The sequence below is a fragment of the Fringilla coelebs genome, assembly GCF_963513975.1.
Source record: "Fringilla coelebs genome assembly, chromosome: 6".
NCBI classification, from domain to species: domain Eukaryota; kingdom Metazoa; phylum Chordata; class Aves; order Passeriformes; family Fringillidae; genus Fringilla; species Fringilla coelebs.
Window position 1 is genome coordinate 53,952,072 of NC_140034.1, and position 16,123 is coordinate 53,968,194.

Here is a 16,123-nt window from a genome sequence, read left to right on the forward strand (position 1 = left end):
TTCCCAGGGATGTGTTGGCTTTCTCAGAGAGACACAGCACAGGAGCGCTTCTCCACACCTTTATTGTCCTCAGTGGTGGCAGTAGTGCCAGAAAAGGGACAAGCCCTGCTAGCCACCGAGCTGGGGACACCTGGGATTCCCTTCCCAGCTCAGGGCAGCGGGGACAGCCCCACCTTGTTGTTGGCCCTGTCGAAGATGACGTAATACTCCCGGATAAAGACATCCCCCAGGATCCAGAGCTCGCCCTCCTCGGTGGGCACATCCATGCCTTGCAATCCGAGGCTGCAGTACCCGTTACTCTGCTCCAAGGACATGGAAGGGGGTGGTCACCAGCTGTTGGATCTCTCCCTCTATTCCCACAAACCCATTCCCAGTGGGATGCTCACCCTTAACACGTAGGCTCTGGGCGGCAGTGGGAATTCTTGGCCATTGATATGGAAGGTGAGGCTGGGAAGGTTTTTGACGGCCTCACAGCTGATCTGGGGAGGACACGGCAGGTTAGTGATCATTCCAGCTGGGATCAAATGTCCTAGGCAGCATCCTGAGGTCTCACCTCACCACTGGAGCTGGCACCAAGGCGCTTCATGAGGGTCCGGAAGGCCCGGATAGGAACAGCCAGCAGAGTGGTTCCTGTATCCACGATGGCCTGGCATCCCGAAGAACAGGCCACTGGAGTCCCGCTGACGGAGACACTGGGAAGAGGGATGCAGAGTGAGCCTGGGCTCCCCAAAACACCGGCTGGAGGGCAAGGAATACTGGGAATACCTCTCCATGGTGATCTGCCAGTAGGTTTCAGCAGAGAGAGGGATCCAGGAGATGCCTTTGGTGGTGTAGTAGGGATCGATGGCACCGAAGAGGACAAAGCTCCCTCCTTTGTCATCCCTGGAAAGGGAGATCCATCTGGGGTGGTTCTCAGCCCACTAACACCTCCATTCCCATTGGAAAATGGAGCCAGTGTGAGGGAAAAGGGAGAAATCCTCAGCAGCTTGGGCTGGGATTTACCTGCTCAGGTAGACAGAGAAAAGATGCCTATCCACAAGGTTTTCCATCATCATGTTGTCGAAGACAGGGGTGGCTCCAGAGGAGGCAATGCTTGGGAATGCCAATCCCAGGATGCCGTCAAAGGGGGTGTAGTAGAAGAAATCCCCTGGCTCTGTCTCAGCCAGCCCAAAAATCTGGTTGCGGACGTTGATGCCGGCAACCTGGGAGAAAGGAGACAGGTGTGGTATGGGCAGGATGCCATGGGATCCCATGGGATGAGGGGGCTGGAACGCCTGGCCGTACATTGATGGTGTCGTATCCCAGGACTCCGGTCATGCTTCCCGTGCCGTAGGCGATGAACAGGGTGTCATTGGTGCTGAGGAACGTGGAGGATTCCGCGGGATTGAAGCGGTTGTGGTTCCCTGTGGGGGTGGGAAGGATGGGGAGTGCCTGGGATTTGTCCCTTGGGAAAGACCGGGCAGAGCCATGCAAGACTCCCAAAGGGACACATTCCAGACTCATTCCAGACACCTACTGCAGGCTGGGCTAGAGCAGAAGACTGAGGGAACCCAGAGGTTGGAGGAGCCGGTGTCAAAGACCACGGTGAATTCCTGAGGTGGGGTCCCAATGGAGATGGTGCCAAAGTACTCATCCTGTTGGAATGGAATTGGGAAGGGGTTAAGGGGATGGCGAAAGGAGAAAGGATAAGGGGCTAATGGAATAAGTTACAGGGGTGGGGAAGGGACTAGTGGAATGGATAACAGGCCAATGGGATGGGGGTGTAGCCAGTGTCCCCCTGTGATCCCAGTTCCCAATCCCAGCCCCTCACATCCATGTAGTTCTCCAGGGGCTCCACAGCGATGCCCGGGAAATACTTGGCAGCCAGGTTGTAGGGATGCTGTTCCAGGTAGCTCTCCAGCAATCCCTGCTCCTGCAGCCTCTGCCGCAGCGACTTCATCTTCCTCAGGGGAACCCTGTGGACAGGGACCGGGATGCATCACTGGGATGTGCCACTGGGATCACCGCGCATCCCACATCCCTGTTTTGGGGACCCCCCTGGCGCTCACCTGGTCTGGAAGCCCTGGGCCAGGCCCACCAGGGCGAGGAGCAGGAGCAGCTTCATGGTGGGAGCTCACGGAAAATGTGCCTCCGATCCCGGCCCCGCTCCTTATATCCTGGCTCCAGTGTTTGGCCAGAGGCCCCGATAAGAAAGGCAAACTGCTCCTGGGATGGTTATCAAAATGTCCTTAAGGAAGGGGGTGGGAATGTCAAGGTGGGGGATCCTCGTATTCCTGGGGGGATTCAGGCCACAGGTATGTTGGGATGGGCAGGAAGCACTCGCGATTATTCTGTGGGAGCTGGTGGGAATGCAGGGCTGTTTGTACCCTGAACCCTCTAATTCCTTGCTGGAGGGTTTGAGCCAGGCACTTCCAGGAATGGGGCAGCCACAACTTCCCTGGGAATTCCATTCCCAGGAATGACTCACCTCTCTCTCAAGGAAGAATTTCTTCCCAATATCCCATCTAAACCTATCCTCTGCTACTAGGAAGCCATTCCCCCTTGTCCTGTCAGTCCAGGTCCTTTTATAAAGTCCCTCTCCAGCTCTCCTGGAGCTCCTTAAAGTGCCGGGAAGAGGCTCCAAAGTCTCTCCAGCAGGTCCTTCTCCTCTTGCCAAGGATCCATGAAGGATTTTCAGGCTGCCCGGTCCAGATTTTCCATCCTGAGAATCAGCCAAGACTTTCTCCTTTCCAGCCCCCTACAACACATCCCATCCTCCTTTTTTTTTTTCCCTCAGGGATAATCCAGTGCTCCGTCCCTTTTCTCCCAACATTCCCCATCCAGGTTCTTCTTCATTTCACTCCCCCAATGCAACCTAGCATCACACCCTCAGATTCTCCTATCATTCTGAGCTGGGATGGGGCTGATTCCAAGGGAGGAATGCCAGCTCCAGCCTTAGGGAGCCTTTGATCTCCTCCAGGACAAGGTGACCGTTCAGGAGCCATGGATCCAGCACGTGGTGACGTGACTGAAGCCACGTTGCCCAATCCTGCTCCTGTGACCTTCATCCAGAGGCATCCAGAGCTTGGCTTTCCCCCAGCTCGTCCCAGTTTTCCCCCAGTTCAGGGATTTTTGATGTGGGAATAGAGTGACAGGAGAAGGGGAATGGCTCCAAACTGGAAAACAGGACATTGGGAAGAACCTCTTACCTGTGAGGCTGGTGAGGCCCTGGAATGGATTTCCCAGAGAAATTGTGGCTGCCCCATCCCTGGTAGTGTCCAAAGCCAGGCTGGAGAAACCAACCTGGAATGTGTCCCTGTAGATTTTGGAGTTACCAAGTTTTCCTCCTTTTTTGGCCAAAATAAGAGAGAAAACAAAAATACGAAGTTTTCCCAGAGCTATTTATCCATTGGATTCCCAGAATGGCCATCCTTGGGGATCAGGATTCCTGTTTTCTCAATGGGAAAAAAACCCACATTTGCCCAATTATGGAAGTTCCAGGACAAGCTTATTGTGCTGCTGGTAAAGCCCATCAAAGCAGAACAATGGATCGACAGGGATGGATTTTTGGATGGATGATATCCACAGAAGGAAGAAGCTGGGGAATTCAGGACTGGGGAAAAAATGGGAATTGCTGTTTAGCACTATTTACTTATATTAGCACTATCTTAGCACTATTTTGCTGGATTTATTTATAAATCCAGAATAAAATTTGTGAGGATGGAAAAATAACCCCGTTTTAGGGCATGAAATGGCTTCCTGCGAGAGAAATCCTGGATTTTCCCAAACTTGGTGGGGAAATGGAGGGCATGACATGCTGGATCCTGGAATAATCCATCCCGGTGCTTGGGAGCTCTGTGGATGGGAGCAGGTGGCCTCCCTGCCGCAGCTTTCCTTGGCACCAGAGGGCACCACAGCATGCCGAGATCCCAAAAACCCCCAGCTGGAAAGATGGATCTGGAAGCTTTCCCTCCCGGCTGATGCAGCCGGGGCTGGGTGAGGATTCCCAGGCAATAAAACCCTCCCAGAATTTAGGCTTTTACCGGGAAAATTCAGATTTTTAATGTCATTTTGATGTGGAAACACCCCTTGGGATGAATTTAACTTCCATGGGAATCACCCTCTGGATCAAAGGGGGATTTTCAGGCTTTTAGGGCATAAAAACTCATTCTGACAAAACTTCCTTAATTTTATCTCTGCAGCCTCCCAAAAAATTCCCCTTATGGAGACAGAGCTTTTCTTGGAAATGGATTAATGAAGTCAACTTTTCCAGGCCCTGTTCCCAGTTTTTCTTGTCCCTTCCCTAAAGGCTTTTATCACATGGGTGCTTTATCGGAGCTGTCAGATGAAAGGAGGGAAATCTGACGCTCCTGAGGTGTCAAATTTCCAGGACTGGATTAAAAATATTTAATTAACTTATCAAGGAAGCCCAGGGATGTTGGCTGATCCATGTGGGAATGGAATTTGGCAGAACAGGACTTCAGGGTTCTTTTCTCACCTCGGGTCACCTTTTCCTACCTGCTGTGGGTGATTTTGGCTGGGACTAAGATATCATCCAAGGGAAAAAAACATGTGGAACCATCTTTTGTGGAAATTAAGGATATTAATAAGCAGCTAATGGGAATACCCTTCCAAAACCACCTGTTTATCCCAAATTTATTTCTGGATAACACTTTTAAACGGGTATTTTTCCATTTCTTCCATGCAAATCCAAACACAATTTTCCCCTCTCCTCAAACCTTATGTTTTAATATAAAACGTTAATTAAACATTTTCCAGCTTCTCCAGGCCTGTGGAAACCGTTCCAAAAGAAGCCTGGAAAATGTTTTTCCCCTCTGGCAAGTCAACTCCCTTTTCTTTCCCGTGGCACTGGGGGTTTGACCCGGTTATCAGCCACGCTGGGAACAAACTGTGCTTGATTTATCCAGAATTATTTGGGATCATATGACTCCCATTTGTTACATAACACCTCCCAGGTGGTGGGGTCAGAGGTGCCTTTCCCAGATCCCAGCACTTCTGGAACAGCTGGGTGACCTTGCCCAGACTTCCAAAGTCTCCCGAAGGAGCAGAAATCATGGAGCTCTTCCCCTGCCTCGCCCTCGCTCGGGTTTTGGGAACGCGGAGTTACAGGTGGAAAAGTGGAGCGTTTTCCAAGCATCTTTTGGAAAAGCTGGGGTTGTGGAGAGGGTGATGGGACTGCAGCTTTCTCAGGAATATTCCTGTGTCATGCGAGGAGGAGCTATCCAGGTATTCCAGAGGAATTTGCTTTGATCCGGCCGGAAGAACCCGACATTTTATGAATTTCTGGGATATTGCCGAGGTCTGTATGTGCTTCCTAAACCACTTCCAACCTGGCCTCGGACACTTCCAGGTATGGAGCGACTGCAGCTTCTCTGGGCATCTCGCTTTACCAGCCTCACAGGGAAGGCAATATTCCCGATATCCAACTTAAACCCGCCCTGTGGCCGTGCGAAGCCTTTCCCCCTTTCCCTGTCGCTCCACTCCCTTCTCCAAAACCCCTCTCCAGCTCTCCCGGAGCCCCTCACACCCCGGAAACACGAAGGATATAATTCCTAGAGCAGCTACAGCTCGGGGAGAGCCCCGCGGGTAACCAAAGAGCGATTATTGATTAAAAAATGCCATTAAATCGACCCGTGCTGCCGCCCCCCCCAACATGGCGGCTCTGGGACGAACCACCCCCCTCACGCCCGAGGGGGGGCACCCCTCCCGCCCCGCCCGATTGGCTCCGCCCACTTCCGGTTTGCTCCGGAAGCCGGAAGCGGCGGGGACCGGAGGGTCGCGGTGGCGCTTTGGTGAGTCCGGGGGAGGGCCGGGAATGGGAATAACGGGAATAATGACGGGATAACGGGGATAATGGCGCTGCTCCCGCCACGGCGTTCGCTGCGGCCCCGCAAGTGGGCAGCCCTTTGCGTCCACTTTCCTGACCGCCTGTGGATGCTTCCCAGACCCCACCCCAAGCTTTCCCACTCCTACCGTTCCCGCTTCTCCCTCTTAAACTCCATGAAAGTTCGCTAATACCCCACTAAAAAACCCAAATGAGGTGATTTCTGCCCCACAACTGCAGCGTGGAATTTAATTCCCAGTTTTTCCCTAGGACAGGTTCATCTGGATCGCGGATTGGGCAACCCTGAGCCTCAGCGTGGCTGTTGCGGCATTCCCGGTGTAATATCCTTGGGATGTTCCACCTGGATGAGAGGTAGAAAAGTTTGGAGTGAATAGGACAGCGCAGGTGTGTTGTGTTTCCTTGGGTTTTAGGACATTCCCACATTATTCCATCCCACTTCTTGAAATTCACACCACACACGGGATGCTTGCTAAACATACCAGACAGCTGGGAATACTCGGGGTAAACCATGGATGTGGTGCAGGAAGTCTGTAATTTCCCTGACATTTTTGTTAATTTCACTGAATTCCATGGCAGGAGGGTGGAATTAGATGATCCCTGAGGTCCTTCCCAGCCCTGTGGGCATGCTGGGATATGGTCAGATCCCAGTTTCCTTGGTGGGATGGGATGGAGACTGGAATGAGGCGGATTCTGGAATGGGATAGAGACATCCAGCTGGAATTTGACAAGCTGGGGCTGTAGGTGGATTTTTCTCTGACAGAACACCCTGGGACACACAGAATTCCATCCAGATAGGCTTGGGAAAGGGGGAAAAGTCCTTTCCCAAGCAGGAGTTAGTGGGAATGGTGTTTTTCCCTCTCAGTTAACAGAACCCAGCGCAACAGCTCCGAGGGCTTTAACCACCCTGGATTTCAGTTGGAAACCTGTCCCCAGTTGGATTTGGGAATTGATTTGTCTCTTTTTCCACGTTCCAGCAGTCTGGGAGGATGGATACGCTGAGGAACCGGACGGTGGAGGAGCTCCGGGAGCTGCAGGAGGACTCCCAGGAGATTGAGCGCTTGGCTTTGGAATCCCAGGAGGTTTGTGCCAGGAGGTGGCTCCGGGGTGTCCTTGTCCCCTTCCTGTGCTCACCATCCCAAATTCCATAGGTTCAGGAGCTCCAGCTGGAAAGGGAGATGGCCCTGGCTGCCAACCGGAGCTTGGCCGAGCAGAACCTGAAATTCCAGGCGCCGCTGGAGACGGGACGCAGCGACCTCTCCAAGAAATACCAGGAGCTGCAGGAGCTGGCTGGGAGGTGCAGGGAGCAGAAGGAAAAGCTGGGTGAGCACTGGCATCTTTGCCCAGGAAGGATTCTGCTTCCTGGAAAACTGATATCCCTCTTTTTTCCAGCAGCCAGAGAGATTGAGGATGTTATTCCTCTTGGATTTCCCTCCTTCCATCAGCAGTTGCCAAGCCCTTTCCTGTGGGCTCTTTGCTGGTTTTTGCCTGGTTTCTGTTCTGTGATAGTGATTTTTCCTTGGTTTTTCTTTCCCCCCCTTGTTTTTCCCAGAGAAATTCTCAGCAGCGCTGCAGCCTCAGACTTTGCTGGATCTCCTGCAGGTGGAAAGCCAGAAGATTGAAGAGGAATCTGAGGTGAGTTTAGGCCTTAAATCCATTGGGAATTCCAGTGATTCATCCTCAGAGACTTGCAATTAAACCCAGTCCATAAAATTATGGATTATCTTTGGAGTCTGCTGGGTTTTCTCCAAAGAACTGGATCCATCCTTGCTTGTGTGTGGGTGTTGCTCCTTGGGATGTGCCTGGGAGACACCTAAATCAGGATTTTAGGGAAGAGGAGCAGAGGGATGCAGGACTGAGCCCGAGGCTGTTTCTCTTTTCCAGAAAATGGCTGAGAAATTCCTGGAGGGGGAGGTGCCCCTGGAGACATTCCTGGAGCAGTTTTCCGGGATGAGGAAGTTGTCCCACCTGCGCCGGGTCCGAGTGGAAAAGCTGCAGGAGATCGTGAGGAAGTCGGAGGGACCCCAGGAGCACACCAGGGACACTCAGCCCCCTCGTCCACCTCCTCCTCCTCCTCCTCACGTTCCCACAGATCCACCAAAACCCTTCCCATCGGGATCTCCGGCCTTCCCTCTGCCCTACAGCCCGGCTCCGACCCTTCCTCCCGGCCCCACTGCCCACGGAGCGCTTCCTCCCGCCCCTTTCCCGGGATCCCCGGTCACCATGGGACACGTGGCTTCCTCCCAGCCCAGCTCCCAGTCCGCCTTTCCCTACCCTCTTGCTCCAGCTCCCGGATATCCGGCGGCTTCTGCTGCTGACTCCGCTGCGCCAGGGTATCCCAAATCCACCTCGGGAGGCTTTTCCTGGTCTCCATCCCGGGGCCCACCGCAGCCCTTGCCCTATCCTGCTCCCCAGCCCTCTCCTCCCCCTGCCAGACCGGGATACTCTCCCTACATCCCACCTGGACCAGGGAGACCGCAGTGTCCGTACCCCACTCAGCCCCCTCTCCCGAATTTCCCGATCCCATCGCAGGCTCCCTATCCCGGGCCTCCCCCACCCTTTGGATACCCCCCACCTCCGAACCCTCAGCGTCCTACCTGGCCTGGATACTAATCCAGGACTTCTGGGGAGCATCCTTTGCTGATTCCTCCTTTTTTTGGGGACTGAGGAAGAGGAGGGATTCCAGAGTGTTGCTCCTGGATCCGTTGGTGCAAAGGAATTACACGGGATAAGTCACGGCTCCGGAGGTCGGAGCGAGAGGCAGAGCCAGACCAGCAGAAATCCAGAGAGGAGAAACCTCCAGGGAAACCTTGGAGCACCTTCCAGTGCCTAGAGGGGCTCCAAAAGAACTGGACAAGGACTTGGACAAAGACCTGGAGTGATGGGATAATAGGGAATGGCTTCACGCTGTCAAAGGGTGGGTTTAGGTGGGATTTTGGGAAGAAATTCTTCCCTGTGATGGTGTTGAGACCCTGGAATGGATTTCCCAGGGAAGTCATGGCAGCTTCATCCCTGGAAATGTCCAAGGCCAGGTTGGACAGGGCTTGGAGCAAGTGGAAAGGGATTGGAAGTGGCTGATCCCTAAGATCCCTTTTCACCCAAAGCATTCCAGGGCTGTCAGTGGGAGTCAGTGATTCCCACCCAGGCCTGGGCAGCCTCCAGTATTCCCGACCTCCTGTGTGGTTTTTTGGGCTCCTCACATCTCCCTTCTCAGGAAACACTTGGAAACGGAGGGAATGACAAACGATGGAAACGGGATTTGCTTTGCTCAGCACTTTATCCTTCAAATCCTGCCTGTATCCCTTTAAGTTATTTATAAGGAACGGTTACTAATGGACTAGGATGAGGGATTGATGGAAGCAATTCCATCCCTGGGATTAATTAGAGTAATAAAACTGGATGAATTAATTACACTCTGGAGTCGTGCCCCTGGTTACTTTGGGAAACAACGGAACATCCGGATAAGGATTGATCCCGTATCCCTTCCTGGCATCCAACTTCCTTTGGATCCCATCACTGAAATCTTTCACCCTCTCCCAGAACCATCTTCAAGCCTGCTTCAGTTCCTGTGTTTCTTGCATTTATCCTTGGGATGAAAACCAGGGAAAAAGCAGTTTCCCTGTCCCACTTTTTCCTCCTGACTGGGGGTTTGGAGTCACACTGGGATAATGGAAGGAAGAGGACGAGGTGTAATTAGTACAAAACCCCAATTTTATTACAGGTATTTGTTATTAAATATCTCAGACTCATTCTCAGTATTCCCACCCTTGCATCCCTATCCTTTATCCATCATCCCAACTCTTTATCCTGGTTTGGAGAAGCTGGTGATCCCACTATTCCAAAAGGCTCCTTACACCCCCTACATCTTAAATTCCTATAAATAGCTTTTAAAAAAAACAAAACCCTCCTTTTCTCCCATGAGGAGGCTGGGAAGTGCTCCTGGAAGGGTGCTGGGATGCTGGGATGCCCCCAAAGCTGAGGTGGGAGGTGGGATCAGCTCCTTTGGGAAGCAGGGAATCACACCCTGCGGGCAGCATGCAGGTCATAGTCACTGTCTGAGGAGTTATCCGGAGGGTTGGAACGCCGGCACGCTGCTTCCAGAGCTGTGGAGAGCATGGATACACCTCACTGGATGTACATCCAAGGAAAAGGAATGGGAAGGAGCCATTTCCAGCACTTACCTGGGTAAGCAGAGAGCTGGGAGCTCTTTTTGGGGGGCTGAGCGTAGTCGTTGTCCCCTCCCTGTCCCCGAGGCCTCGGAGCCGTGCTGGAGCGGTGGAAAGACACTGGAGAAGATAGCAGGATTGGGACTTTGGGTTGGAACAGCAGCTTAGAGGGAACAAACCCACCATGGAAGGGGCTGAGAAAAATTGGATATCTCCTGGATGAGTTATATTCAAAAAGGAAGCGAGATCCAGGGCCCTAGTGCCAGGATCCAGGGGGCAACAGCCCACCCAGACCCCAGATCCATCCCCAGGAACTCCAAATCCCATTCCCAGCTCCCCGGGGAGCTGCTCCTCACCCGTCTGGTTGAGTCCCGTGGGGCCGATCCACTGGCGCTGCTTCTTCTTGGAGACTGAAAGAGAGGGGGAATTGTGCCTCCAAGGGTCTTCCCGATCCTTTCTCCAGCTGCTTCCCCCCTACCAGCCCCATATGTCATCCCTAATAATCCCCCCCCTTCCCAATAATCCCCCCCAGGATCCTCCACCTGCTCTTTTGTGTCTGCTTGGAGCTTAATCCCTCTTCCCGCTCCCACACTCCATGTGGGACAGGCTTGGGGACAATGGGGCAGGTCTGGGGATAATGGGACAGGGGGATCTGCCAGGCTGAGCAGCCAAATCCTCCCCCAAGGAGTTTAGGGAAGCATCCATGGAGCTGCCAGCCCTGAGCCGGCACGTGGGGATGGTGGAGCGGGAGAAGGAAGAAAAGAAGGATGAGGATCCTGAAGTTGTCCCCTACTTCTCTTCATCAGCTTCCGATAGGCAGGAGGGCCACAGATCAGGAATAGGATGAGGAAAAGCAGCAGGGCCAGGCAGATGCTCACGACGGTTCCAGCAGGTGTTCCAGTGGGAAGCGGCTTTGAGTCCTGGCCTGGAAAGAGCATGGATGTCACTGGATGTGTCCAGCTGGAGGTTGGTGCTGAGATGTGAATATCCATTACCCTGCCAGGAACCCAAATCCCACGTGGATTTGGTCCCCCCCATCCCTGCCTGTTCCATAGGAGTGGGAATTCCAGCTCCCACCACAGATCACGTGGCTTACACACAACTCTGGTCCGGGAGCAGCTCTGGGTATTCCCAAGTCTGGGCTGGCAGAGGTGCAGGGGTTCAAGCCCACAGGTGACTCCTGTCGAGGGAGGCTCCCGGATTTCCATGCTGGAAGTGAGATTCCCGCAGCCCAGCTCCTGGCAGATCTGCCGGCCGCGCTTGTCTCGCTGCGCTGCTCTGGACTCACACAGATCCCACCACTGTCCTTCATGGAACACCTGGATGTCCCCTTCACACGGAGTGGGGCCGGCTGCCAGCCTCCGCAGGGCCCGCGGCTGGGAATCTGTGGGAGAGAGAGCACATCCATAGGGAGAGGGGTTGGATCCACAGGGAGCAGTCAGACCCGTGGGGGAAGTGGCGGGGGGGGGAGTGAAATCCACAAGGAGAAGGGAGTCAGATCCATGGAGATGGGTCAGACCTGCGGGTAGAAGAGCCAGAACCCCGCAGGGAGGGAGGAGTTGGACCCACAGGCAGACAGGGATGATATCCGCAGGGATACTGCTGGCACATGCTCCTCCTTCTCCCAGCACCAGCTCCTGGCACAGGGATGCTCCCGCCATCTCCCCTCATGCCACAGGGACTGAACCAAACCAGAGCCAGGCTTGGAGGAGCTTTGAACTCTTCCCATGGGAAATGCAGCATGGAAGCTGGCTCTGCCAGCTGCCACAGCCCATTAAACCCCCAAATCCCACAGGATTCCAAGCTGGGGCAGATGGCAGGACCCACAAGGAGCATGCTCCGAGCTTTATGGCTTGGCTCTCTGTGCCACGGAGCTGGCACCCCGCTGATTTCCAGGGAAACACTCATGGAAAATGACAGGGAGAGGCTTGTGGCTGGGAGATGCTCATGGTAAGGGAAAGATGCTCTGGCAGGGATATGCCCGTAGCAGGGAAGAGGGTCATGGAAAAGAAGGGATATGCCTGTGGCAGGGAAAATATCCAGGGACATGCCCGAGGCAGGGAGATGATCGGAGCATGGAGATGCCCAAGGCGGGAAGGTGCTCAGGGAAATGCCTGAGGCATGGCAGTTGCTCAGGGAGCTGCCCACAGCAGGATGCCCAGAGCCTGGTGCCTGCCAGTGTTCCCCACCCCCAGCTGGAATCTGGGATGTGCTGCCATGGCTGCTCTCCCTCCTCAGCTCATCCTCCTCGGAACTGCCACGCTGTCACTGCCGGGAACTGAGATTTCCTGTTTTGCCTTCGCACCCCAGAGGGGAAGAGCAGGAGTGGGTGGATGGGGCCCATGGGGCAGGCTGGGATGGGGCTGGTTCTCTGTTCCGGGCCCCAAAATCCCCCCGGGGTATCCCACCGGAGCAGGAAATCACGGATGCTCCAGGACCATTCTCACCTGAGCAGGTGATGAAGGCGGGCGTTTTCCCCCGGGAGCTGGTCCTGTTGAAGCAGTCCAGCAGGGAACGGCTCTTGCAGGAATCCACCACCTCCCACCGCACTGGCAGGTGGATACCGGGATCCGGCTTGCCGTGGCTGGTCCCAGCAGTGCCACAGCGCAATTCCTGGCAGATGAGGGTGCCCAGATGTGTCCAGATGTCTGGGGTGCTTGCCACGGCCCCCCACAGCCCCTGCTTGTGCAGCTCCAGGAAGCCAGAGCAGCTGAAATTCCCATCCACCAGCCGCAGCCTGGGGGGTCCTGGAGAGGGATTGGTGATGGAAGAGGAAGTGTTATGGATTGGGGTGGCAATTTTCCCATTATTTAGTGGGAAGTTCCCAAATCTGAGGCTACGGACTCCTCAGGATGAGGTGCTTACCCGTGGGCTCCGGGGTGGTGGTTGGGGGTGCTGGTGGGGGCTTGGGAGTGGTTTTCACTGGCTCTGGAATGAGAAGAGCGGGGCCACGTGGGCATGGATGATCCCTAGGGATTGAGGTGGCTGGGCTGGGGGTCCAGGCTCACCTCTACAGGCAACCATGGCGTGCTCTGTGCAGTTTTCCAGCTCCCAGTGGCATCCCTGTGGGTGACTGCACCTCCTGGCCTGACTCTGTGGCCCTTTCCCACCGGGAATGATGAACTGCAAGGGCTCAAGGGTTGGGGGGCCACACTCCAGCCGCTGGCAGATCCACTCCAGGTCTCCCACGCTCACGCTCTCCCAGCAAATCGGTCTCCATTGGTTTTCCCTGTTCACCTCCAGAATCCCAGTGCAGCGGCAGCCGCCTCTGGTGAGTCTCAGGATGGATTCTGTGGGAAAACACCGGGAAACCACCATCATTAGGGGCTTTCCTTCCTTTCCCAGTGGGTTTTCACCCTGGGAACGATGGAAAAACCCCTGGTGGGGGCACTGGGAAGCAGCGCGAGGAATGGCAGCATGGAGGGGTCGAGGGAATGTGGGGGCCTGAGCTGGGACCCCGCGATGCCGCTTCCGGATGATGCAACTCCAGACCCGCCATGCTCACGGAGCTGTGGAGGCATTCCCAAAGGGCTGCTCCCCAGCTCTTACCTCCAGGGATCGAGGTGGTGGCTCCTCCATGGTCAGGGATGGCTGCGAGAAAGAGCGGAAATGGGGTGTCAATCCCGCATCCCGCCCTGCGGACCCCGAGCTTGGGACAGTGGCTCTGCTGCTCGGCCCGTTGATGGTTATTTTGAGGAAAAGGGGGATTTTGTGGGAAAACTGGGATTTTGGGGGGAGAAAGGTGATTTGCTGACTCCCCACCTGTCTGCTGGGGGATTTTTAGGGCTGAGAAAAGAGGAGGGCCTTGCAAATTACTGCCAATTAGCCCTGCTCCCGGGTGGAATGTTCGGGAATGGTGCCATGAAGATGGAGGGAAGGGTGGCACCTGTCAGGGAATGAGGATGTGGGGATACCTGGCTGCCTTCAGCACCATTGGCTCAATCTTGGGACCCCGCAGACCCCCAGGGTGAGGTGGGTGGGGGTTTGGGAGGTCACCAGGGTGCTTCCCGCCCCAAGCCCCAAATTGTGGCTCACTCAAGGTGCCGATCCCGCCCGGAGCGGGAAAACCGGGGGGGTTCTGCCACGAGATCCGAGCGGTGCACCGAGGTCAGGGTGCCTGGTACTCACCCCACATTCCCAGCAGGAGGCACAGGATGGGCAGCCACGTTGCCATGGGCTCTGCTGGTGCCATGGGGGCACGGGAGGCTCCGGGGGCTCCGCCGCCTCCGCTGCCCGGCCCGGAGCAGGCGAGGGAGGGGGCCCGACAGGAACCTGCTGTTTTTCCTCCCTCTGTGGTTTTTTGACGTCACCTCTAGGCCCGTTTGAAGACTCTGTTGCCTCCCTGGGTCCCGCCAAGCACGAGAGGAAAGGGGTGAGAAAGGTGTGGGGTTCAGCCCCAGCCAAATCCCCAGGTCTCTGCAGCTCTGGGAAGGGAGGTGGTGGCTATATTCAGTGCTGAGGGAGATTTGGGGGTCCCCAAGCCCCCCAGGGTTACAGAGCAGTCAATGCCCATCCTGACATCCCTTAAAGCCCTGTGATCACCCTCAGGAATGGGATGGGGGAAGATTTTATCCCGGCACATCCCAGGTTCTGGCATTCCAGGGACACCCTACACCCCTGCAAGGGCACGTGGGGCACCAGCGGTGCTGGACCCGGCCAGGGCAGAGGCGTTAATTGATTGTGCCCTAATTAAATGCTCTGAATCCAGGTCAGGCATGCTAATGAGGCAGCTGTTTTCCATTGACTCTGTGGTATGGAGAGGAAGGAGAGATGGATGGAACTTCCCATCCCATCCTGCTCTGGCATGTGTGGATTCTCCAGCCCCCAGCCCTGGAGTAGGATGTCAGCATCTGGGTTCTCCCTGTAGCCATCGCTTGTTCCCATCCCAGCGGTTCTGCTGATCCTGACGGAAGCAGGCCCTGTTGGAATATCCCACATGGGGGTCCTGGAGCTGCCTACCACACACTTTGGCTTTGAAAATTCCCTGGAAAAGGGGTGCAATTCCCAGGCCTGCTCTCAGGATTCAGTGGAGGGTCCTCAAGCTGCAATCCCCCAAAATCAACCTGAAATTCGGGATTCACCTCGAACTTCCCAGGACTCTGTGCCTCTAGGAAAGCTCCTGTTATCCAGGGGTGTGTGGCCCCCATGGATATGGGGTGCTTGGGGTCCAGCCCTTCCCTCAGAGCCGTGACTGCCTCTGGAGGCCGTGAGATCCCAGGGGTAGGATTTGGCTTTGGATTGAGCATCTGCCTTGCCTCGGGCGCTGCGAGTCAGCTCAGCATCCTGAGCATGCCGTGGCAGCTTGGGATGATTGGAATCCCTGCCCGGGGGGAGTTTGGGGGGCGCTAGGAAGTGCTGACAACGCTACCAGCCGTGAGGAGCCTTTTAAAAAGCAGGAGCTGCCTTTGGAGCGAGCGGGAAGGAGCTTGTCGGCTGTCGGCACGCTGCTGGGATCATAATGATGAGGAAAAGGGGGATTTTCTGGGCGGGAGCAGCTCGGAGGAACGGTTGGCACTGACGTGGCTGTGTGGGGATGGAGGTGCCACCTTGGCTGGGTTGTCACGCTCCAAGGGCACTGATATCCCCAGGGAACTGGTGCCCCCAGGCTGTTGGTATCCCCAGGGAACAGGTGCCCTCCCGGGAATCAGCACCCTCAGGACGCTGCTACCCCTCTGCACATCGGGATCCCACCCAATACATCCATACCCCCTGAATTTTGGGACCCCTCCGGGGCATCAGGACCCTCGGCAATTCATCGATCCCTCCGGGCCTGTCCGTGCCACAATCCCAGCGATCCCAGTATCATCACCTCCCTCCCAGCCCCCCCGGAGCAGGAGCGGGGCTGGGGCACCCCCCGTGCCCGCTCCGCTCGCAGCCCGCGCCTCGCCCCGTGCCCTTTGTCGGGGTTTTGCTGCTATTTTGGGATTTCCTCCGTTGTTGCGGCTCCTTTGTGCGGGGCCTCTCGCTCAGCAAACAGCTGGAGGATGTGGGGGGGGCCACATTTTCCACTTGGGGTGCAGCTGAACCCCGACCTCCTCCCCGGGGAGACAGAAATCCGACGGTGGGGCTGGGGTGGGAGCAGCGGGCTTGGGATGGGCGGCGGGGAGGGGGCAGA

General features: G+C 55.6%; 3 protein-coding genes across 7 annotated transcripts; 1 reads left to right on the forward strand and 2 right to left on the reverse strand.

The window, feature by feature from the left end:
- Positions 1–109: 109 nt before the first annotated feature.
- Positions 110–2,104, reverse strand: LOC311154808 (pepsin A-like; the record flags this gene model as incomplete). The annotated part of the gene is made up of 9 exons (XM_084207579.1): positions 110–299; positions 387–479; positions 554–692; positions 766–882; positions 1,003–1,202; positions 1,285–1,403; positions 1,517–1,634; positions 1,811–1,955; positions 2,049–2,104. The coding sequence occupies 9 exons, from the start codon at positions 2,102–2,104 to the stop codon at positions 150–152; spliced, it is 1,137 nt and encodes a 378-aa protein (XP_084063705.1). The 3' UTR covers positions 110–149.
- A 3,641-nt stretch (positions 2,105–5,745) lies between these two features.
- Positions 5,746–9,237, forward strand: VPS37C (VPS37C subunit of ESCRT-I). Of its 5 annotated transcripts, none has more exons than XM_084207287.1 (6): positions 5,746–5,792; positions 6,100–6,229; positions 6,820–6,924; positions 6,994–7,165; positions 7,395–7,477; positions 7,727–9,237. In XM_084207287.1, exons 3-6 carry the CDS (start codon positions 6,832–6,834, stop codon positions 8,453–8,455), a joined length of 1,077 nt encoding a protein of 358 aa, XP_084063413.1. In that variant the 5' UTR covers positions 5,746–5,792; positions 6,100–6,229; positions 6,820–6,831; the 3' UTR covers positions 8,456–9,237. The 5 variants fall into 5 exon arrangements, with proteins under 5 accessions (XP_084063413.1, XP_084063417.1, XP_084063414.1 ...); XM_084207291.1 differs by having other exon boundaries at positions 6,823–6,924; XM_084207288.1 differs by having other exon boundaries at positions 5,747–5,792; positions 6,095–6,229.
- Positions 9,238–9,859: 622 nt separating this feature from the next.
- On the reverse strand, positions 9,860–13,507 carry CD5 (CD5 molecule; the record flags this gene model as incomplete). Its single annotated transcript, XM_084208733.1, has 9 exons — positions 9,860–9,945; positions 10,024–10,128; positions 10,365–10,418; positions 10,802–10,933; positions 11,105–11,392; positions 12,456–12,755; positions 12,874–12,936; positions 13,119–13,298; positions 13,501–13,507. The coding sequence occupies 9 exons, from the start codon at positions 13,505–13,507 to the stop codon at positions 9,860–9,862; spliced, it is 1,215 nt and encodes a 404-aa protein (XP_084064859.1).
- Positions 13,508–16,123: the final 2,616 nt, after the last annotated feature.

What these genes read in the sequence shown, in the direction of transcription:
- VPS37C (XM_084207287.1), top strand. Translation starts at nt 6,832, where the DNA reads ATGGATACGCTGAGGAACCGGACGGTGGAGGAGCTCCGGGAGCTGCAG. An exon ending in TGGCTTTGGAATCCCAGGAG is followed by an intron (nt 6,925 to 6,993) that starts GTTTGTGCCAGG and finishes CAAATTCCATAG; the next exon opens with GTTCAGGAGCTCCAGCTGGA. An exon ending in GGAGCAGAAGGAAAAGCTGG is followed by an intron (nt 7,166 to 7,394) that starts GTGAGCACTGGC and finishes TGTTTTTCCCAG; the next exon opens with AGAAATTCTCAGCAGCGCTG.